This window comes from Ostrinia furnacalis, unplaced genomic scaffold (assembly GCF_004193835.3).
Source record: "Ostrinia furnacalis isolate ACB-3 unplaced genomic scaffold, ASM419383v2 OfSCF0095, whole genome shotgun sequence".
In the NCBI taxonomy this organism is placed as follows: Eukaryota; Metazoa; Arthropoda; class Insecta; order Lepidoptera; family Crambidae; genus Ostrinia; species Ostrinia furnacalis.
Genome location: NW_021130334.1, coordinates 246,344 through 270,845, shown reverse-complemented (window position 1 = coordinate 270,845; position 24,502 = coordinate 246,344). Strand labels below are relative to the sequence as shown.

At 38.3% G+C, this 24,502-nt stretch overlaps 5 protein-coding genes across 5 annotated transcripts; 4 read left to right on the top strand and 1 right to left on the bottom strand.

Moving 5' to 3' along the window:
• Positions 1-1,010: 1,010 nt before the first annotated feature.
• Positions 1,011-24,502, bottom strand: LOC114351958 (uncharacterized). The gene is made up of 2 exons (XM_028303326.1): positions 23,707-24,502; positions 1,011-2,672 (listed from the first exon to the last, which is right to left on the bottom strand). The coding sequence occupies exons 1-2, from the start codon at positions 24,457-24,459 to the stop codon at positions 1,011-1,013; spliced, it is 2,415 nt and encodes an 804-aa protein (XP_028159127.1). The 5' UTR covers positions 24,460-24,502.
• LOC114352060 (lipase 1-like) lies at positions 6,084-7,404 on the top strand. Its single transcript, XM_028303518.1, has one exon. The coding sequence runs from the start codon at positions 6,149-6,151 to the stop codon at positions 7,328-7,330; it is 1,182 nt and encodes a 393-aa protein (XP_028159319.1). The 5' UTR covers positions 6,084-6,148; the 3' UTR covers positions 7,331-7,404.
• LOC114352069 (lipase 1-like) lies at positions 10,928-12,885 on the top strand. Its single transcript, XM_028303528.1, has one exon. It carries the CDS (start codon positions 11,004-11,006, stop codon positions 12,162-12,164), a length of 1,161 nt encoding a protein of 386 aa, XP_028159329.1. The 5' UTR covers positions 10,928-11,003; the 3' UTR covers positions 12,165-12,885.
• LOC114352077 (lipase 1-like) lies at positions 16,364-17,935 on the top strand. The gene has a single exon (XM_028303537.1). The coding sequence runs from the start codon at positions 16,711-16,713 to the stop codon at positions 17,863-17,865; it is 1,155 nt and encodes a 384-aa protein (XP_028159338.1). The 5' UTR covers positions 16,364-16,710; the 3' UTR covers positions 17,866-17,935.
• LOC114352055 (lipase 1-like) lies at positions 21,207-22,517 on the top strand. Its single transcript, XM_028303504.1, has one exon. It carries the CDS (start codon positions 21,255-21,257, stop codon positions 22,461-22,463), a length of 1,209 nt encoding a protein of 402 aa, XP_028159305.1. The 5' UTR covers positions 21,207-21,254; the 3' UTR covers positions 22,464-22,517.

Here is a 24,502-nt window from a genome sequence, read left to right as displayed (position 1 = left end):
TAAATCATCATTTACGGGCATGCAAAACAGTTTGTGGCTATTGCTTGTCGAATCACAACCACCGACACAACACCTAAAAGGTGCCATGATGGTTATTGCAACACGAAAACAACGTAGAATTATTGCACTGTCAATTCGAGGAGAATGGCTCTCAAGAAACTCAACTCAACCAAGTTTGGGAGGAGCACAGATATGGATAGATGCAGCATGTGTCAAAAATTGNCGTAACGACTAAGAAGAAGAATATTGTGTGTCTGGCATACATTTAGTATGGAAGCTGGAAACATTGAATTTTCAGATAGATCCAGTTTATTCTGTAACCTATTATTGGTACCGTTTGAAAGAGCTCATAAAGCACTTTCAGGATCAGTAACCAGTTTTTCAATGTCTTGTATAGTTTAGAAATAATCGAGTGAGATCACTTAACGTTTCCACCCTGTATACTGGAAAATGGCATAAATCAAGTCGACCTCGACGTGTATTGCCAACATCATCAAAAAAGAAGAAGAACATTTGGTCATAGTTATGCTTAATTAAATAATATGTAAGTTGACACTGACAGAGACTAGCAAAGCAAAAATAATGGCGGCAATGGTCAAATACAAAGCGCGTTCCATTTTGCGCCCGCGCGCTTATAGCTTTAGCTAGAAGATACATGGTACTTTAGTTCAATACCATAGCCATAGACTATACTCTACTCATTCACATTGCATTACAATAATTGTTTTTATTGATATGACTAAAGAAGCATGTTTTTGTATGAGTTATTAAATTATCTAAAATCGTAGAAGAAAAACCGAAATAACCGAAAAACCCGGATTTTTATCTGACAAAAACCGAGTTCCAAATTGTGTCGGTTATCCGGTTTTTCGGTTATCCGGTTAACCGGTTTGCATGCCCTAATACCGATACAAAATAACGAAATAACGATATGCATATCGAAATACCAGTTATTTTAAAATTAACGTTATAAAGTGCGCGTCGTCAACACGTCCCACCCCAGTGCTGGCTCAGCACTCATCAACAATAGGAATACGTGCGACGCGCGCGGCAGATCTTTTAAAGATACCTGCTTTAGTTTTAACCTCGACCAATCTCACTCGACCATCCCTACCTGGAGAAACACTCTGTATAATGCCCCTCTGCCACACGCTCCGAGGAGCGTCAGAATCGACAATGAGTACAAGGTCTCCCACCTGTAGTGGTTTTTGTTCCTGAGTCCATTTCTTCCTAGGCAACAACTCTGGCAAAACCTCTCGAACCCACCTTTTCCAGAACATATCTGCCAACAACTGCGCCTTCCGCCACTGCTTACGCAGATACAAGTCTGAGTGGTCAAACACTCCAAGAGTTGGCATTACCGATGATGACCCCAAGAGGAAATGATTTGGCGTTAGAGATTCATCACTACCTGGCTCAACTGAAACGTGGGATAGTGGACGACTGTTCACAATGTTTTCAACTTCTGCAAATAACGTACTTAGTACTTCTTCCCTAGGAGCACGTTCCTTCAGTACAACCTTCAGTGAAGTCTTAACGCTTCGAATAAGCCGTTCCCAAGCCCCACCCCAATGGGGACTAGCCGGAGGGATAAAGGTCCATAGCGCTCCATTATTCACAGCTTCGTTTTTAAGCACTTCACTATCCAACTCCTGAATGGATTTCTTTAGTTCTGTATCAGCGCCTCTCAGATTGGTCCCGTTATCCGAATACAGCTGTTGTGGCCAGCCGCGTCTTGCCGCCATTCGTCGTAACGCCATTATCAAGGAATCGGAGGTAAGTGATGGTACAATTTCCAGATGTACAGCTCGGACGGTGAGACAGGTAAACAAAACTCCATACCTCTTTTCTCTTCGTCTACCCACTGTCACTTCCATTGGCCCGAACAGATCTACTCCACAGTGAGTAAAGGGTCGCTGGTGGTGTGCCACACGAGCAGCGGGTAAGTCTCCCATCCTAGGAATTTCAGGCTTTGCTCGCTTTAATCTACATAGCATGCAACGTGAAGTTACATATTTAACTGAAGGACGCAATTTTATGATCCAATACTTTTGTTTCAGGTTATTGACTACTGTTTCCTGGATTCCGTGAGCAGCTTTCACGTGATAGTGCTGGATGATCAACCTGGACATGTGATGTCGGCCATCAAGTATAACTGGACTCTTCATTTCAGATGAAACTCCCGTCGCAGCGTTAATGCGACCTCCAACTCGAAGTATCCCATAGGTATCGAGTTCCGGTGATAAAGTAAGTAACTTACTACTTTTATCCAAGTACTTACTGTTTTTTATTGCAGCCAATTCGATTGGGAATGAGTCCATCTGTGCCCCTTTAAGAAGTAATTGTTCTGCACGCTCCATAAGTAACGAATCAGGTTCATTAATTTTCCTACATTTGTTTATAAATTTCAGTACGGCAGTGGTTGACCTGACCAGTCGCAACCAAGAAGAAAAACGTCCCGAATCTGGAACAGGTAAGTAAATTGCAGGTAAATCTTGTACGATATTGATTTGTTCAAGATCTGATTGGTTAGCCGGTTTCATTAAATGTTTTGGCCAACACGTCTCATCAGCATACAAAAACCTAGGCCCTCTGAACCAATCATTTTCGAACACTGTTTTATCGTAGACCTCTCTTGTTGCGCAATCAGCAACGTTTAACTTAGTAGGTATGTATCAAAATCAAAAATCAAAATCAAAATCAAAAATATTTATTCAGTTTAGACCACAAGTGGCACTTATGAACGTCAATAGAAAATAATAAAAAAAGAAAAAGGTAGCCCTTATGGGGCACTTTACATGTCTCCTTATCTTTTGGGCCCTACCAGCGCTTCGAGACAAACATATGGTATCGCCACTCTTCCATTCGTGATNTGTAGCAGAGAAAAATGTGGTGGCAGGCCTTTGTTCAAACGATCATAGCAAATGTTGTGATAGGGATAGAGACATGCTTTTTTTTGTTTTACAAAAGTAATACGATAGAGAATCATAAAAAGTAATAAAAACCATCTGCGATAGGGGCATTTTTTGGAGAAATTTATCAAATAACCAAAAAAATACGAATTTTAGAGCATATTTTTTTCAAAAAGTATCATTTTTTATTATTTCTTGGCATTTTTTGTGTATTTTATGTATTTTTTTAGTATTGCCTGTTATTTACCATTATTACTGTTTTTATTTTATCAGGATATACCGCTTAGTTTAAAAGTTATTACGTTTTCTTCATAATAAGTAATTGGAAGAAAAAAAAATCTATAAAAAATTAAAAAAAAATCTCAAAAATTTTTTCACCTCTTTTTTGTCGATAAAAATAGGTCTAGTTTCATCTATTTTCATATGTACACTTTAACGTGACTCACACTGTATAAAGTACCTTATTATTTTACACTGAGTTAAACTAATTTCTCCTTTAATAAAAAAAATAATCTTTAGAGATCACCTTAGTGTAAAGTCCTATATTAACATTGTTGTGTTTTTACTCGTAAAGATACTGTTAATGTTATTGGAAGAATGAATTTTCCTAGTTTTATACTTATTTATAATATCAGTCACCGCACTATTATCCTATTATTTTATCGATCCCTTCCCTTTTTATCTGTCTCTGTGGGAGATTGTTACCTAAAGATAAAAGACTATCACACTAGGGCCGTACATTTTTACATCGAAGAGAAAGTATCAAAAAAAATTAAAAAATTGATCCTAGATGGCATCATAAGGGTAAATCAGGCTGTTATGCCTTTACATAATATGCTATAGATACAAAAAACAATTTAAACTGCCTACATCCGAAAATATCCGAAACTTTAGAATCGGTTGCGGTTACGGTTTTGGATATTTTTTTTATTTCGGATATCCGAAAGTTCCGGTTACGGTTACGGTTACGGATATCCATCCATAACACAACATCCCTGTATCACACTGGATGTATTTTGCGGGCTGCGTTCACTTTCACCTGAGCCCCGATTACGGTAATTTTTAACGTCTCCAATCCAGACACGCTTCTCGATTCTTGTGATTCTGCGATACGATTGGTCGTTCAACAGCGTACGTCAGCTGTTTTGACCAATCGTATCGCAGAATCAGAAGCGCGTCTGGATTGGAAACGTTAAAAGTTACCGTAATCGGGGCTCTGATTGAAGACTGCAGTGGGTCTAGACAAAGTGCAAATTATAATCGCAAACCAGTCGAAAAGTGGTCGCAAAGTCCCTTTTTTGTATGGAGTTTTGACGGATTCGATTTTCGATTCGATCAAAAAGTGCGTTTTGTCTAGGGGGGCTGATCGCATCCAGTCTGATAAATTCTTGACCGCCTATTTGTATAATTCTTTTATAGGTTAGAAATGTATGTTATTTTTTTAAATTGCTACTCAAGTATGAATAAACTTTTAAACAAAGTGAGTGATTGGACTAACGTTAAAAGCCAATCACAATCTAATATCCATTTTATTTAGATGGCAACAAGACAACTACAAAATAATACCTACGCCACACTAATCGAAGATTGGGGTAGAATCGAGTTTTGTACTTAGTTGATTTCTTTTTCCGCGATAGTGTACCTACTCATTATTGTGTGTATTTATTATGGTAAGGTGATGTCATTTAATGGATGATAACATTTTTCGCGGTTTAGTCAAGTAGGTAATATCCAAGCCCCTATAAGTTACAATCTATTTATTTTTCATCAGTCACTGAATTCATTAAAGAAACATACAGGGTGACAGGGTACTTGATCGATATTTCTTGAAAGGGGTATTAATAGAGATCATAAGCAAGAAAAAAAGAACATATTGAAAAAAATAAAAAATAAAAAGAAAGCTCACAAAAAATAAAAATTGTTTTTACTTAATAAGACCTTTTACTTCTGAGATTATACAAGTCGTTTTTGGCCAAGCGCTTTTAATCACAATGATCACTATTTTTTCAGCTTTCAAAAGTACCAATTCAGTGTTTACTAGTTTATTCACACACAATAAAAGTTTTCTGAAATGTCACAGCTCGATACTCATCCAGTCGAGGGGTCGAACCCCTGGTTCACTGGACTTTATGTTTACTAATAACCTCTAGAATAATTCCTTTCAAGGAATAGATCGAATATCCCAATCACCCTGTATAAACAGATAAAACTAAATTCTTTTTTTCTTCATTATTGATTGCTCTCCAGAATTTTATTTTACCACGTCACTTTTACAGTACCTACACTCTTTTTAGGGTTCTGTACCCAAAAAGAAAAAACGGAACCCACAAAGGATTGATCACTTTGTTGTCCGTTTGTCTGTCAAGCCCCCTTTTCTCAGGAACGCGTGGAGGTATCAAGCTGAAATTCATATCAAATACTCAGGTCTACTGCCCGTTGGAGCTGTGAAAAAATCTAACATCTAAGCCAATGCAATGCAATCAAAGGAAACAGCCGTTTATGCTGCAAATTTTCGACACTTGCAAGGAATCAAAATTCACAGGGTACTTCAACTCACGGGGTACTTCCCGTGAACTCAGAATCTTGAAATTTGGAAGCAACGTCTTATAGCACACATAAAGGAATAATTCCGAAAACCTTCAATTTTTATATAGGTACATCACATAAACCTTTGTTTCCCAGTAATGAACACTATGATCAGTTATGGCTCCTGAGAGAAAATACACGCATCAGATGGGACTGGCCATGGAGTACATGGAGACCATTCAAAAAAGTACGGAATCTGATTCTGATTATATTTTTAATAACTATAAACTTTTCCACATTAATGCTTACGTTGGTTGGTTGGTTTGTACGGAACCCCCGGTGCGCGAGTCCTACTCGCACTTGGCCGGCTTATTTTTCCAAATTTTATCCAAAAACTAAATGCTGCGTTACAAAAACCTTTTATCAGTCGTCCAAGTGTTTTTTGGCGGTCGTTACATTCGTTCCCGATAAGCGTTTTTCGGCAGTTCCCTGCGAGTGCCGTACTTGTGAGGCGCAAGGAGGCGTCACTCCTTTCTGATAAATATAATAGTAGATGTTTTTTACCTCGCTCAATAGACAAACTAGATCGCGCATTGCTATAGTGATACTCGTAGTTTTCAGCATAGCAGCTGTTAATATATTTTATAATAATATAAATATATTATGTGAAAATCTACTGTGCGTATGTATCTACGGTACATACTCCCAACATGTTTCTTTTCATACTGTCGTGCCTTCTTGCATTGTCGGCAGCGAGTGACCAGAACATTACTCTCAGCGAATCCTCGACTGGAGTCCCAACCTTCCCGCAGCTTACTTTGAAGTACGGATGGAACTGTGAAGAATACGATGTAGTGACGGAAGATGGGTACATCCTCAAAGTGTTCCACATCATTGGAAACGATTCCAAGGAGCCCGTTCTGCTGATGCACGCCATGCTCGATTCAGCCGACTCGTACGTGATCAGAGGCGAGATATCTATAGCCATAAGCCTGGCAGAAGCAGGCTACGATGTGTGGGCGGGCAACGTCAGGGGAAACAAATATTCACGACGCAACGTGAACCTTTCGCCTGACAAGAATAAGTACAAATTCTGGGACTTCACTTTCCACGAAATGGGCATTTACGACCTGCCCGCTACAATCGACTTCATTTTGGCAAAAACAGGCAAGCAGAAGCTGTCCGCCATTGCCCATTCCCAGAGCACCACAATGTACTACGCATTGGGGTCTGTGAAACCTGAGTATAATGCAAAAATATCAGTGTTCATCTCATTGGCACCCGTAGCTTATCTGAACGAAATAAGTACCTCTTTGAGGGCGCTAATAAAACTGTGGCCAATAATTAATGGCTTTTTCATAGGCTTGGGTTACGAAGAGGTCCTGCAGGACAAGTCGGCTGGGAATGAATTAAATAAATTCTTGTGTACTCTAGGAGAAATAGGCTACGATCTGTGCGTGAAGGGCCTCCTGGCCTCCCTGGCGGGAGACGACTCGGAACAGTTGGAGCCAGAGTTCTGGGACGTCTTGGTGGATCACTTCCCAGCTGGCACCTCGCGGAAGGCTTTTTCGCACTTCGTCCAAATCTCAAATAGCGGTCGCTTTGCGCAGTACGATTATGGTACATTAAAGAACATGATTTTGTATAAGAAGGCAACTCCTCCTGCTTATGATTTATGGAAAGTGACGATGCCCACAGTCCTCCTGGCGGGGAAAAATGACGGATTTTCAGGGATTAAAGACGTGGAGCGACTGAGGGACGAGCTCGGGAACGTGGTGCGCTACCACGTCATGGAGCGCGAGAAGTTTAACCACGTTGATTTCGTTTGGGGAAAAGATATAGACGTTTATATGACCCCTCTTTTGAGGGATTTGTTACGCGAATTTGCCTGAGCGAATTTAGACCTATTGGAATAAATAAATCAAGTTAAAAAAATAAAAAATTACAAATGTTTTAGTTATTAGAAATTCTGGTGTGGCGGTGGTGTTCTCTCATCGCTTTGATTTAAAATTATTTATGATTGTTATTACTTGATTTAGCTTAAATAAATGAAAATAAATAAAATAAAAAGTTTTTATTTCGAACAACTTACAAGTTCATATTGTGGTTAGTAAACAAAACACCTTAAGTTTAGCACAATATTTTAAAAATTATCATATTAAAATTTAAGTTCTTTCAAACTCAGTGTAAAATAACATATGAAAAGCTGTATGTATCAACAAAATTATATTACTTAAACTACCACCTCAAAGTCACTTATTATGTAAATTCCATTTATGGTTTTTTAACATTATTGCGTTCTGTTTTTAATAGCAAAATAACATGTTTATTTCATGGTTCTCGATTAGGTATACATGTTTACACATAATAATTCTAGTAAAGACATTTTGTTTACTCACCTTCTTACGAAGATATTGGTTTTTCATTGCATTAGGTAGGTACACTCGGAAACATATTATGGCATCTGAATTTTTTTTTAAATAAATGTCAACCAAACCTTTTTTGTGAGAGATTTATTTATACAAATGTCGAGTGTATTTATTTGATATATCCTTACAATGGAATATGGGTGTTTTAGTTAATATAAGTAGATAAGTATTTCCGTATGCAGGTTTTAAAACTCTATCGGATCCAAAGCGGGTTATTCATTCGACAACTCAACACTCGATACGCCTTCAAATTAGAAGTGTAAGGTTTTAGGTACTCGCACAAATAATTTAGCTTAACATTTTAAACATAAACATTTTTGAATTTTATAAACCCTGTAAACTTTGTCAAAACTGATTACGTGACATTGGCGAAATCATGGTTCTCAAAACCAAGTTGTGGCTAAAATAAAAGAAGATGAAGAAGTAGACGTGTAGGTAAAGATGACCCACGCTTAACTGTCCCACCAAACTCAATGACAGGAAGGCGCTACCATCGTTCAACTATATGGTTTCCAACATGGCAAAAATTGGAACCAGCGATCCGGTATTGACGGTGGCGCCCCGCTGTCAATGTCATGGATAGGACAGTTCAGTATATTGGAACTATATTTATAATTATCACTTCATTTCACCTTACCGCTCGCGGCTTCGCTCGCGTGGAATTTTGTCTGTCACATAAAAACTTTATCGCGCGCGTTCCTGTTCAAAAACCGGGATAAAAACTACCCTATGTCCTTTCCCGGGACTCAAACTATCTCTATGCCAAATTTCATCAAAATCGGTTCCGTGGTTTAGGCGTGAAAGCAAGACAGACAGACAGAGGATGCGCGCCGCGAAAAGCGGTTATAGCGCCATTTTATCGATTTTGTCCATCGATTTTGACGTCGATAAGAGTATATCACGGCGCGCATCCTAACCCAGCTGGACACATGCTTTCGGATCCTCTACGGTTTCGTGTCGTCTGCTTGCGATGACAGCAAATACCTACTCGTACTAGTGCGGGTGTGCACAGTGGCCAGTTGACAGGCCAGGGCCGTCCTTTAAAAGGTAAAATATTTGATAACAAGGAGTCCCATCATTTGCAAAAGTCTCAAACAAGCTTCTATTCCCTATTTCAATGGGTTGGTTTCATTTCAGCCATAGGACGTCCACTGCAACCCTCAATGATTTACATAATGACTGGTTGATAGCGGCCAGCATCCAGCGCCTTCCTTCCTTCCATTCCAAGTTTTAGACTTTTTTTTGTTTTTACTCTGTTTGACTGTACTATTGGAAAAGTTCTTATTTAATCAGAATTAGACACAGCTGGTGCAGATGATACAAGACGAAGGTTTGCCTTCCTATTCATTCACATTTGACCTAATTCTCTTGACACCTACAGAAGTACCTATCTACAGATTGCTGTATTTTATCGCGGAAAATAAAATGTATTTGGCTGTATTATTAAACGTGCTGTTAGTATCGAGTGGAGGTGGCATCCTTCATGACAACGTTCCAGAAGATGGGCTCCTTAACTTTACTCAGATCGTTATCAAATATGGAAGAGAAAGTGAAGAATTTGAAGTTGTCACAGAAGACAGATACATTCTCAAATTATTCCACATCACGGGCAATGAGTCCAAGCAGCTTGTCCTGCTGATGCACGGGCTCCTCGATTCGGCCGACACATTCGTCATCAGAGGCAAGTCGTCCCTAGCTCTGAGCCTGGCCGAGGCAGGCTACGACGTGTGGGTCGGCAACTCCAGAGGAAACAAGTACTGTCGGCGGCACGTCAAACTGTCACCCGATCTCGATAAAAAGCATTTTTGGGATTTTAGTTTCCACGAAATGGGAAAATTCGATCTATCCGCTACTATCGACTTCATCTTAGAGAAAACCGGTAAAGATCAATTATCGGCAATTGGACATTCTCAAGGTAATATGATTTTTTACATACTTGGATCAGTGAAGCCGGAATACAATGAGAAGATATCTAAGTATGCTATTCTAGGAGTTGAAGAGATATTACCAAATCGAGCTGCTTTTGTTGAGTTGCTGAAATTTACCTGCAAGCAGGGAGAGCTGGGCTACGAGCTGTGTATTCGTGGGATAGGCAGCATTGTTGGTCATGATCCTGAAGAATTGGAGCCTGATTTTCTGGAAGTTGCGCTAGAGCACTTTCCGTGTGGCACGTCTCGTAAAAACGTAGACCATTATTTTCAAATATTAAATGGAAGTATATAGAGAAAGGACATAGTTTTTATTCTGGATTTGAAACGGGGACGTGCGCGGTGAAGTGTTTCTGTACAAATTTGTCAAAATATCACAAGGAAGACGCCGCAGGCAAAAGCTTAGTAGGTACTTACCTACTCAATAAGTCATTGTAAGCATAAAATAAATACATAATGAAATGTACACAATCAATGTTTAATGCAAGTACATTGACATGATCCTTAGATCCCAAAGTCACCCCCGCGTGTTTTTATTTATTTATTTTGTAGGTATTTATTTATTTACAAATTCAACAGCTTTGTTTAAAATTTACATGTTCCAGAAGAATGTGCACATACTCGTAACTACCGTGTAATCGTATACACACACAAATGTGTAGAAATAGCAGAATAAAAATGTCTACACTCTCTTTTATATTTTTTTAAGAAAAAAATATTGAACGTTCTGTGGGTTATTATGATAGCCAATATTTTAGATTTTCAAGTTCAATTATTTTTGTTAGAGGCTTGGAATTAAATGTTCAAATTCAAATTCAAATGGGGAGGAAGAACATAATACTACTCATATGATGATAATATTACGAGTGCAATAACTTCATCCTCAAAACGGTCAAGGGTCAAAACAATAAAAAAATATTAGCCTATTAACCTTGATCTGGACGAAGGTCAGAATGCTTTATGCTTCAGCCAAACCAACGCGTGCAGATCGCGTATCCTGTCATTGGCCTATGCAGTGATCGCCATCGCCGACGCGATCTGCACGCGTTGTTTTGGCTGAAGCTTTAAAAGTATAAACACACATGTTTTTTGTCCACTACAATGTGATAATTTTAAACAGCCGCTAAAATAAACCACAAGTTTCGTACCTGCTTACGAGAGAAGTGCTCGTTCCTCAAAGACATTTTAGCGGTCCAATTTGCGAAAAAATGATTCTGATATTTCTATCGTGTCTATTGTTAATACCAAATTCCCCTGGAAGTGCCTTGTGTCCTCGCAAAATACCGCAAGACTTCAACCAGATTGTTGTCCAATATGGACGTGAAATTGAAGAATTTGACGTTGTTACAGATGATGGATACATCCTTAAACTGTTCCATATCACAGGCAATGAGTCCAAGCAGCCTGTCCTGCTGATGCACGGGCTCTTCGATTCGGCCGACACATTCGTCATCAGAGGCAAGTCGTCCCTAGCTCTGAGCCTGGCCGAGGCAGGCTACGACGTGTGGGTCGGCAACTCCAGAGGAAACAAGTACTGTCGGCGGCACGTCAAACTGTCACCCGATCTCGATAAGAAGGAATTTTGGGATTTCAGTTTTCACGAAATGGGAACATTGGATCTACCCGCTACTATCGACTTCATCTTAGAGAAAACCAGTAAAGATCAATTATCCGCAATTGGACATTCTCAAGGTAATATGATTTTATTCATACTCGGATCATTGAAGCCGGAATACAATAAAAAGATATCTATTTTAATGGCTTTAGCACCTTGTGTACATTTAAAACATTTTCCACAATATTACACCATGACAGCTATGCTGTGGCCACTAATAAGCGCTTGGTACGAAGGTCTAGGAGTTGAAGAGGTACTACCGAATCGATCTGCCCTAGTTGAGTTAGTAAAATTTATTTGCAAACAGGAAATGTTCGGCTACGAGTTCTGCATTAATGTTATAGGCGCCATTATTGGTGATGATCCAGAAGAATTGGAGGCTGATTTCCTAAACGTTGCGCTAGAGCACTTTCCGTGTGGCACGTCGCGTAAAAACGTAGAGCATTTTTATCAAATATTAATGGGTCCCTTTGCCCAACTTGACTATGGTATGATAAAAAACAGACGATTGTATAAAACATCATCGCCCCCGAAGTATAAGATACCCAATGTGACAATGCCCGTGGCTCTCTTGGTGGGGAATAATGACTTACAGTCTACGATTCCCGACGTCAAACGCCTAAAACACGAGCTTCCAAATGTAGTGTACTACCACGTCTTGGATAGACTTAACCACGCAGACTTCGTATGGGGAAGACATATGCAGGATTACATAGTTCCTGTTGTAATAGATTTACTTAATAAGTTCTCATAGGCTAATTTCAGAGTGGAGGCGGGCGCGGGCTCTTGCTCGTGTATAAATCAAAATACAGGGTGGAAACGATAATGATCTCACTGAATTATTTCTAAACTATACAAGATATCGAAAAACTGGTTACTGATCCTGAAAGTGCTTTCCACCCTGTATACATGGACGCCAGTTGTTTTCACAGTGCTCCTGCAAGCCGCGCGTCCACTTGTGACAAACGCGGACGCGGGTGATGTCTAGAGGCTCGGTCCGCCCGTACTTTTACAGTGATAATGCGTCTGTTAGGTGATTGCGCGTTCTATAAATTATTTTGATTCACACTGTGAACACGAATACGCCAAGACCCATACGCCCGCATCTGAGGCCGACTTCCACCCAAACTACTGATTTTTTGTCAGCCTATAATTTGGTCGGCTTCTAATTTGTATGAGGAATCAATACTCTTAGAGCTTGTTTGGGACTGATACTTAAGTCCAAACGTTTTTATTACTTTTTATTATACTTACAATTTTTTATTGATTTTGTATCTTTATTTGTGATGTGTCTGCGCATTTTGCGCAATGAAAGAATTTTATTTTACTTTGCTTCTTGAATTGCATAGTGACATAGATAAACAATTGTTACCTTGTACTTGTACAATGTACTTGTACCTATTTTAGATGATTAATTTATAATTATTATTGAAACTAGTGAAATTCAGTTTATTACTCTTAGGCTGGGTTGCACCATCTTACTTTAACTTTGACAAACGTCAAAAATCTGTCAAACTCTACACAAAAGCACCGGTTATCGTTATAGTTACGGTCAAAGTTAGGTGGTGCAACTCAGCCTTAAACTTTTTGAAAACTATAGGTACCTAAGTTGGTTTACAATATTAAGCTACTTCTGTAAAAACTTAATAAATATGTATTACGTTTAATTATGTGAATAAATCTTGTATTATTTACCTACATACAAGGCCTGTTGGCGCATTGTTGACCAACCTATTTCAATATTATACTGCAACTGATAAAATATTAAATACTGTATGTCAATAAAGTTTTTTTTATTTATATTCCTATCAGAAACTAAAAAAATGGTTCTCATAGATTGATGCATCATTTTCATTCCCCGAACTCGCACCTGTTTTCCCCGTACCTTTCACCCCTTTGCCTAAAAATACCTTGCGAACTTTGTAGTATGAGCTATGAGTGGCGGAACTTACGGGGCAAACGGGTCTGAGATAGGTTTGCAGGTGTCCGGACACCTGTAGGCCTAAGATGCGCGCCGTGATAACTTTTGTCGACGTCAATTTGTATGGGCAAAATCGATAAAATGGCGTGATAACCGCCTATCACGGCGCTCATCTTAGGCCTACAGGGCATGTTTGGCTTTTTACGGACTCGTCCGGCCTGTCCGGTTTTTATTAGGCATTTTATGTGACTGCCGCGCCAGGCGAAAGTTGACCCGCAGAATAATATCGAGCACACATGTGCGTATCAGGATGATGGGCTACCGATTCGAAGATGATAGAACTCAGACATGAGCTGCATGTAAGTACAGTCGCGGAATGAAAAGGTTCGTCACCTTAGTGTCGGTTTTCGCTTGCACTAGGTACTGTAAAAGTCAAACCTGCCAACATAACAGTTCAAGAAACAGTGCTGCTAACATTTCAATAAATATGACGTTTGCTAACGAATAAGGTTTTGCTTGTTTATTTTTCTATCCCATCAGTGCAATGCAATGATGACATAGACCAATTGACAATAGTTTTTTTTATTTTATAAGAAATAATAATGGCAGGTTGAACCAACAAGAAGGTTTTAGTTTATCAATCATAATAATCTTCTTGACAAGATAAATCTTCAAACAACTTTGATCTGAATAATTTTGAACTTTACTGACGAACAGTTAAAGATTATTTTCTCTAACTCGAGATTATTCTGTAACATAGTTTCAAAAGGTAATATGTGCTCGCGATTCGTTGAAGGAATCAATTTGAAAACTGACGAACCTTTTCATTCCGTGACTGTACATGTTACAGCTATTAAAAAAAGGTATGTCCGGCCAAGTTAGGCACCGAGTCCGGCTTTTGTGTTTTTGGACCTAGCAACCCTAGTCCGAGACCATATTTTCATCCCCTTCAAGTTTTTGGGACAAAAAGAAGACACGAACTTTTTGTTCAAGTAAGAAGACAAGGTGAGATAAAGTTCCGGTTCATAAAACAGTATGTACAGAGCACATAATATGATTACAATTTTGTTGCAAAAACGCTTCTATTAGAACTAAATGTTTAGCTCTATGTGCCATCGTCTGTACATACATGTTCGAATGTCTACTACCAAAATTAGTTCCGTGGTCCTCCGAACCAGGTAAAGTGCGTTACTGTTTTTTGAACGCTTGAACCGAAGAGCTTAACAGTTACAGCCTGTAAAACGTAACCATTAATGGCTGTTATTTTATGACTAAGTTTAATTATTATTATTAATGGCTGTTATTGAAATTGAAATCACATAATGATCTAATAGGTAATTATGTGATTTCAATTTCAATTTGAACTTTTTATAATGTTTGGGGTAAGTTTAACAGTTTACATATAAACCCACGATAAACTAATATTCGGAAATACTAACATTAAATTATGAGTTCCTACTCTATGGTTATTTAATTTTGCATGGTGATAAAAATCTATTTTAGATTATCAATAAGATAGAATTAAAACTCGACAGATGTTCACATGAAGGTACAACGAAACGGGACTATTCCCACCTCTCGTTCCCGCCACTGCAACTCCTGTGTAGCCAGGATCTACAGCTTGACCGCCACAAAAACCCAACCAATGAAGGTCAAGTTTGTCCCGGTCGAAAGTTAAACTGTCATTGGACCCGCAACAAAATTAATCAGAAGAACATAGGAGGAGTTCGAAATTAAGGTTCGACTTCCCTCCATTGCAAAGCGGATGACAGGTGACAAAAAAGATTATGCACCACGGACAATAAATATCAATTAAGGTACAACGAAAGCTGAAACTAAACAAAACAAAGTAAGTCCTAAGACTAATATTACCACAGTAAATACTGGTAAATACTGGGCTTACCCACCACTATTATAACGTAATCTAGTGCATGTACCTACCACACAATGTATGTAGTTCCGCGGTATTTTTAGGTTTTTCTAGTTAAGTTTTTTTGCTAGGTTCTGAATTAAACGTTCATGAATTCATGAATTTTAATATAACAAGCTTCATTTATTGATAGTCGTGCTGAATGTTATAACACGTTTTGTGACCACGTACATAGCAATACATGGTGTTAGGAAAATGTTATACATATGAATAAATAATAAAAATTTATATTCAGCTTCGTAGATTAATATTTTTGTAAGATAAAGTCGTAATACACCAAATTAGCAGGCCGAAGAAGCAAGGAACGCGGGTTCGAACCCCGCCGGCGCTCGACTATCGAGCCCACTCGTGACACAAGCTTATTTAGCTTACCACGAGTTTTGTATTTGTACGAATTTGTGTAATACAAATTAATAATACCTATTCTTTAAAAAGAATAAGCATTATGCCTGCCGTAGAACGGATAATAGCTGGGGTAGACAAGTTCTGGAATCCTCCAGGTCTTAAAGAGATCTTTAGCTTATTTTGTGACCCTAGCTAGGTGGAGTGAAGACATGCAAACTATTTGAAGAAGCTGGATGCGACCAGCCGAAGACAGAGTGAAATGGCACTTAAAAGGGGATCCCTGTCCAAGTGTCCAGCAGTGGACTGCTTTACGCAGATGATGATGATGAGGAATCTTATTTACTCGTAATTTTGATAACAGAGTGGAGGTAAGGTCAAAATATAACTATAAAGTCACGGCCTTATTATTTTAAGGTTATTTGTTAGGCAACGCGTGTGAATCTCTACACGACGTATATAAATGAGCTTTCAAACAGTTAGACCTCTGGCACATTGCCGGCGCCAGCGCATGACGTGGGCGTGCAATTTTACTTTTTTTCATACTAAAAATCACTTAGGCACTAAACCGTCACTATAACCCTAGTTAGATAACTTTTGAGAATACCAGTGGACCTTATTTTTATCTTTTTACTTAATGACAATGCGAATAAATTAAACTTAATTTATAAATTGAAGGTTTACAGATTATAACATTGTAACTACATTTTTATGGGTTTTTTTTGAGAATAGTTAACAATTATTTGTGTAGTCCTTCAAACGCCTTTCAGTCCCCTTTTATCATATTGGCATTTATTTTACCTACATTAAGTTTTTTTTGGGATGTGATAAGTAGGTATGGCAATACCTTCAACCTCAAAAGGTTAAGGGTAAACATTTTCAAAAATTTTGGTCTCTACCTTGATCCATTCGAAGGTTAGAAGGCTTATCAAAATATAGACAAACTTGTTTTTTTTTTGGTCACCATGTATTTGATAATTTGAAACATTCGCGAAAAATATACTTAAGCCACAAGGTTCGCACCTGTTTACACTCACTCACATGTTTTTGCCTACATAAGGCCGTGTTAGACCTCTTGCTCTGCCATCAACCTATCAATGCGAAAAAATGTTTCTGATTCTGCTATCGTGCCTAGTATTGATATCAAATTCGGCTGCAAGTGCCAACACACCGGAAGATTTCAACCAGCTGATTGTCAAATATGGCCGAGAAAGTGAAGACTTTGACGTTGTTACAGAAGACGGATATATCCTTAAACTATTCCGCATCACGGGCAATGAGTCCAAGCAGCCTGTCCTGCTGGTGCACGGAGTCCTTGACTCAGCCGATACTTTTGTAATCAGAGGCAATGACTCCGTAGCTCTGAACCTGGCCGAGGCAGGCTACGACGTGTGGATAACCAATTGCAGAGGTAACAAGTACTCTCGGAGACACGTTAAACTGTCACCCGACCTTGATAAGGCTTTCTGGGATTACAGTCTGCACGAAATGGGAATACACGATCTACCCGCTACTATCGACTTCATCTTAGAAAAAACTGGTAAAGCTAAATTATCCGCAATCGGACATTCAGAAGGTAATACCATTTTCTACGTTCTGGGATCGTTGATGCCGGAGTACAATGAAAAGGTGTCAGTTATGATAGCTCTAGGGCCTATTGCATATTTCCATCATGCTAAGCCATTTGCATCTGATCTAATTGCGGTGTGGCCGGTAGTAAATGGATTTTACAAAATCACATTTACTGAGGAGGTCCTGCCTGATCGGTCGGCTTCGGCTGAGTTAGCGCGATTTGTCTGCAACCGGGGCCTGCTGGGCTACGAGGCGTGCGTCATAGGCATCGGCGCGGTGGTCGGGTGTGACAAAGACGAGATTGAACCTGATTTTCTGAAACGCGCCGTGGGATATTTCCCAGCCGGTACATCACGCAAAAACCTCAACCATTTAGTCCAAATTACCAGAAGCAGCGGCTTTGCGCAGTATGATTATGGCGTAATTAAAAACAGAATACTGTATAAATCAATTTCACCCCCTGAATATGATTTGGCGAATGTGACAATGCCCGTTGCTCTCCTGGTGGGAAAGAACGATAACTTCGCCGTGGAGGAGGATGCAGAGCGACTGAGGGACGTGCTTCCCAACGTAGCGGACTACCATGTGATGGAGCGAAAAACGTTCAGCCACATAGACTTCGTGTGGGGAAAACATATACCAGAATACTTGATCCCCATTTTGGATGATTTACTGAGCAAGTTCTCCTGATGATAGATTTGAAATTAAATGTTAAATAATTAAGTCTGTAATTAATAATACAGCGATGTAACGCCTGATACTTTAATTTATTAAATATACCTAGTTTCTAATGTGCCTACTCCTCTTATTTTTTAAAAGTTGTCAAATATAGTTACAATACCTGATTGACGACGATAGATCAGATTTTTCTGAAAATATAGACGATATACAGTAGCTACTATAGATTTGTTTCTCTTATTCATAAAAACTGAAACCATAATACCAGAAATAACGCCTTGAACTGAAGCTAAAACACCCAAATAACATTTCACGGGAATAAAACATTCAATATTTTTAACTGTTTCGAATAATTTACATAAAATTCATTAATATACCAGCTGCTCTACATGTTCTCAAACAGGGCGTGTATTACTTCAATGATCTGCCGCCAGAGAGCAGCACGAGCGCAAAAAGTTTTTTGATAATAGGCGTGAATAAAATTGCAAATAAATAATATCGAGTTTAAAATAAGAAAGATAGTATTTTAATAATGGATAGCTGGTTATAATTTTATGCGTTTTCGCAGAGCATATAATTATCGCGGGTAAATATGATACGACATGATATGACGCATTTATTGTGGCTTTACACTGTTTCTTCTAGTAGCGCTCTCTGCAGCAAGTTTCGAGTAATATTTCTTACTGGAGAGTCGACCGTAGTAACGCAAAAAGCACGCCATTTGCGTTACGAATCATTGCTGGCAGATGGCGTTAGGCGTTCTGGTATTACGATTTTAAAACGCGATATCAAAGTTTTTTTTTTCCATTAAAGACTACGCCGCAGTATTACGGTGTAGTTTAGCGAGGTCTCTGGAAAATATGGTGAGGTGAGGTTGCCAAAGCCAGTATCTGGAGTCTAAGGTCTTAGACTTAATTTTTGGAAGCAAGTACCTATTCGTAGGTACTTGCAAATTATGGACTCTCAACCTAGGTCTGAGAAATATGGGTATTGGGTAGCCAGTAGCTATTGTTAGTACTAATAGTTGCTTGCTGTTAATGATGGTTGTTTTGGATTAATATAATTTTAACAATGATATTTCTAATTTAATTTGATTCGTATTGAGCAATGAACCACAAAACATGTTAACTTAAAAAAAATCAGTCTAAAGAGACTGAATTTCCATGCAACCAAAGGGTTACATTATTTCAATTAAAACATCAAAAATAGCCTGAAAAATCCATAAATATTTTGTTTATAACTATTCGCTTCGTAATAAAATTGATCATGCTTAGTTCGAACAAAAATAATTTTTAAAAATAACCTTTTTATTTTAATGTAAAATTAAACTTATAGTTTATTATAAAAAAAAACTTATGACATAAAAGCTTTATTGTTTCTATCGCTTGAAAGTCTGAATCATGAAGGGTTTTCTGATTTATTAAGAAGTACTTAACCAACATTTCAACGAACAAACCCAATTTAATTATGAGCTACACAAAAAAACATTGAAGATTTTTACGCAAGGTTGAATGAACTATTCAATTTGTACCTAAATCTACAAACAATATTCACAAGTTATTCAGCTGTTTTGACAGAAAGACAGCTGAAGGAGTCATGATAATAGGGTCTCGTAGGCATCATTTTGGGTACAGAACCCTAAAATAGCAATAATTATTACTTTTAATAATTACATTGCATTATTTAATTAACACAATAAAAGGAAATTAAAAGCAATATCCGATTAGATAACAATGAAATATTCGAACGTCTTATGTCTGAAATTTCAGCCGTTGCAGCGTCAGTCACAGGCAAACTCAAAATAATTAAATTAAATAAGACCCTAATATTTCCTTTTTTAGGGTTCCGTAGTCCTGACAAGGAACCCTTATAGTTTCATCATGTCTGTCTGTCCGTCCGAGATTTTGCTTGTTTTCTGTCTAAATATTGTCTAATCGCGTTTAATTTTATTTATTTATTTATTAGGTACACCAACAAAGTCACATACAGTTCATACATTTTAACATGGTTAACACGTGATGCGTAAATGAATTCAATTACAGATATACACAGCCTTTCTATTTGCAAGGTTAGGGTACTTATACAGTAGAGAAAACAAAAATCAATTTAATAGATCTTAAGCACCGAATAACAAAGGATTTAGTAATTGTTCATTTTGTTCGGTACCTAAACGGAACGAAACGAATTTCGGAACGAATACAGACTTGAGTCTTGGGGAAAGTAAAGAGGGGTTAACGGGATTAAAATAATTTTTTTTCACCGTCGCTATTCCTCTGGCCGGTGGGGACAATGGGAGTATAAAAAAATATAAAAATATATAATTAAATTCCCATCTGTGGGGGCACGCCTATTGGGATGGGAACAACGGGTATTTTGTAGTAGATGACTGCTGTAAAGCTGTGGGCTGAGAATAAATAGGTAAGTAAATAGTACAGCTTTAGATGAGGTTACTTCTTACTTCTAAAGTCCGGTCGCAGAGCAGATAGAATTTCGTACAAATCGTACAATGACCCCAAGCTACTGTGCGACGGTACCTTGGTTAAGGTAAATAAATAAGGTCCTTAACCTCATTCGAAACAATTAGCTACCATAATAAAACATATTTATGAAATGATGACCACGGCACATGAAGCTTTATACGGTGGTATCTTATGTGCTAAGAAATAGAAGCGATTTTACAACAAAATTGTATAGTCTGATGTGCTGTTATTTTTGTAAGTATTAAATTAATTAGACGAAGATAATTACTATTGTGTTTCGGGTCATGATGAATATTGATGATGAAAGCACCTGACTCTACAACACATTCCGATACCTATTATACTTTTTCAGGTTTAGGGATGGCAAAAGGCACAAAATTACGGAAATCCGGAATTTCTGTTTTTGTGTTCCGTTTTCTTTAAAATAAGAAGTATTTGAAATTGTATTTTACCTACTGAAAAGATAATTGCAAAGGTTTAGCGCAACTACAAAGGTTAGTGCGAAAGAAATCGCAGTAGACATAAATTGACTGGATTATTTGAATTTCTCGATTTTTTTTGCTGCTCGAGTGTTTCTGAACCTGAAAAGTATGCCGAGAAATAGTAAGTAAGTAAGTCCTCATCCATTCATTAGAATCTGAGGTCAGATTACAATTTTCGAGAATATTAGAATGAATCCGAACTTAGAGCCCTACTACTACTGAAGATCTTTATGATGGATACGAAAATGACTACAAAACCCGGAATGTCCGGATTTGTTTAGTTCCAAATATACGGATTATCTCCATTCTAATTCTTTTGCAATATAAACGACAATATACACTGAATATTTTTTTTACTTGTACTGTATTCATTATACAGTTGACTGCCTTTCAGAAAAAAAATATATTTTATATTGTTCGGAAAACATACAATAATACAATGACTGTTCGAAATAGTTTGGCGTTAGGCATAATTTGTACCATAATACTACACATCAGTGGAACAGTCAATTCACTGCTACTGGAACCTCAGCCTGACAAACTATCAGAAGATGGGAGACTCACGTTTCCTGAAATTGCAACCAAATACGGATTTCCTGCTGAGCAAGAAAACATCATCACCAAGGATGGTTATATATTGTCGCTGTTCCACATTCCTGGGAATGTCTCTAGCCCTGTACTGCTTATACATGGCAACACGCTCACCGCGGACAGCTGGATTGATCGAGGAAATACATCTCTGGCCATCACTCTCGCCAGGCGAGGCGGGTTCGACGTGTGGGCGATCAACTTGCGGGGCTCCAGGTACTCGCGGAAGCACATCACTCTAGATCCTGACACGCAACCAAGTCAGTTCTTCGATTTCAGCTTCTATGAACAAGCCATATACGACCTTCCACCCACCATAGACTTCATTCTGGAGAAGACCGGACAGGCGAAACTCATGGCCATCGGGATCTCGGTCGGCACCACGATGCTGTACGTCCTGGGAGCCGAGTTGCCGGAGTATAACGATAAAATCAAAATTGGCATATCGTTGGCTCCTATAAGTTTTGTACAAAATTTACGCGGCGCTGCAGCTGTGGGAGTGGCTTTGGGGCCGCTGCTGGTAGATGGCTTAAAGTTACTGAATATTTACGAAGTTGAAAATTACAATCAGACAGCGCCACTTTTTCAAGCAATATGTCTCGTCCCTGGTGGTTACACTTTGTGCATTAAAATAGGACTATTTTCGCTTACTGGAGAAGATACCGATGGATTAGAGCCGGAATTCCAGAATACAATATTTGGCCATTTCCCGGGAGGCACATCACTTAAGGTTTTAGAGCATTTGATGCAGGTGGCTCGGAGTAAGAAATTTGCAAGATTTGATTATGGTTCTTTAGAGAATTTGAAAGTTTATAAAAGACTGAATCCACCCGAGTTTGATTTAAAGAAGGTGAGGATGAAATCGGCCTTGTTCGTGGGCGAGCAGGACTTCCTGGGCACGGTGGAAGACGCGGAGCTGCTGAGGTCGTCGCTGCCCAACGTGGTGCACTACCAAGTGCTCCCGTACAAAAAATTTAACCACGTCGATTTTTTTTGGGGTCGGTATATGACTGAGAACTTCTATCCGTACCTACTAGAAGTGATAGACAAATACAACTGACTTGAGTAATTAAATATACTTACAAAATACTACAAATTACTAGCGGGCCTAGCGGCCCACCTCGGCTTCGCAGAAGTATTTGACAATTATTTGTATTTAACAAAAAAAAAATGAATAATATATGCCTCATCATGTTCATCAATGTTGTATTTATTAATATTGAACCCTATTTACCGATTCAGCAGATCTACACTAGTATGTAGTAACGTCTCTAGTTAATAGACAAATCGCTCTATGTCGCCATCTTTTTTAGCTAAATTTAAACTATTTTTATTTAAATTCATCAATCAGAAAAAGATTAGAGGAGTCTAACGGAGAAAGAGTTTTTGAAATCGGTCCAGTAATATCGGAGCCTAATCAATACAAACATACTCGTATAAAACATACAAAATGCAAATCTTCCCTCTTTATAATATTAGTATAGATTATTACCTAAGTCACTTTTACCCGCGTAATAATAATATACTAATTTGATTTCACATCACACATACATCACTCACATAATATTATACCTACACTCTGTTTTCTTTTATATATTTTGTTTAATTTTTAAACATAGTTTCCTACAATTAGTTTATTAAGATGACTATTATACTTATAGAGACTAAGTAGTACATTAAAATATTGTAAGTAATTTCATTTACCTGGTTAATAACATTATGAAACTGTTAGTAATAGTCTGATCTGAATGTTCCCAGACCACTTGTAAAGATTCTTTTGTGTAACAAGTTTTAAAGGTTACCGCGATACAAGCTTCGCTTAGTGCGGTATCCGCTAGATATAAGGACGTATTTGGTTTTACTGGCAATAAACGTTTTATTTATTATTTATTATTATTATTTCAAACAAGACTTCACATTTATGTTATAAATACTCTAAAAGTTGTCTAATTTCACGGAGAAAATTAATTAAATTAAGGAAAAAACGTGTAAGCATAATTCGCATTTGTAATTAATTCGCAGTGTAGCCTCACGTGTCTGTTCGTTCAGATAAGCACACTACTAGGGTATTTCCCCAGAAAACCGCACCGCGCCACGGGACCCACATAAACCTTACATATTATTATTTCCATACACACTTTCATCCCCTATTATTATTTTAGACACTTAGGATTTTTTTTTACAAACTTTAAATGACATTTTTATTTATATCTAATCCAAAACCGGTGTAAAAAACCGGTGACCTGTCCAGCGTTAGTAACTATAGACCTATATCCCTGGGTACAGTTATAGGTAAGATTTTNGTATCGCCACTCTTCCATTCGTGACAGTTCATCGATCTCGCCCAACCGGTTTGCTACGAACGTCTTATAGTTGCGCGCATTATTGCATATCCAGTGCAAAACAGTTGTTGAATCACACCAAAATACGCGCCTCTTTACCTCAAGCCTGTGTTCCTTCGAAATCGTATCAGCCAATCTACACGCCAGCAAGGCAGCCTGCAACTCTAAACGTGGCACTGTTACAAAGTTCACAGGGGCCACTCTGCACTTACTTGCTATGAATGATACACAGATTTCGTTTGTATCAACGTCTATCCACCGCCAATAGGCTACGGCACACATCGCTTTGGTTGACGCGTCGCTAAATACATGTAGCTCCAAGTTCTTATAATGCATTGGTTTCGTAGCAGTGACGTTTATATTCGTTGACCTATCTTTAAACAATTGGCTTGCTTTATACGTACCCATAGCACAGTTCGTAGCGTTAACCGTAGCAGCTTCGTAGCACTCTGCTGGCCGGCTCGCTCCCTGTGAATCACGCGCGCCGGGCATGATAGGCTCCGCCTCCGTAGCAGGTATACGCGCCTGGTACCATCTAGGTATACGTATATTTTTAATCGTCTGTAGTAGTGCGAGCCATTCTAACCACTTATAAAAAATGTTATCAGGAATTACGTCATCCCAGTCTACGCCCGTGCGCCAAGTTTCTTGTAACATAATTTTACCCTGTATAGTAAATGGTGATAAGAACCCAAAAACATCAAAAACTGACATAACGACTTTTAGCAAAATTCTTTTGGTAGGTTTTTGCTTACCA

Bases quoted from the DNA above. Each gene is read 5' to 3' on its own strand.
- LOC114352055 (XM_028303504.1), top strand. From the start codon at position 21,255: ATGACTGTTCGAAATAGTTTGGCGTTAGGCATAATTTGTACCATAATA.
- LOC114352060 (XM_028303518.1), top strand. From the start codon at position 6,149: ATGTTTCTTTTCATACTGTCGTGCCTTCTTGCATTGTCGGCAGCGAGT.
- LOC114352077 (XM_028303537.1), top strand. From the start codon at position 16,711: ATGTTTCTGATTCTGCTATCGTGCCTAGTATTGATATCAAATTCGGCT.
- LOC114352069 (XM_028303528.1), top strand. From the start codon at position 11,004: ATGATTCTGATATTTCTATCGTGTCTATTGTTAATACCAAATTCCCCT.
- LOC114351958 (XM_028303326.1), bottom strand. From the start codon at position 24,459: ATGTCAGTTTTTGATGTTTTTGGGTTCTTATCACCATTTACTATACAG.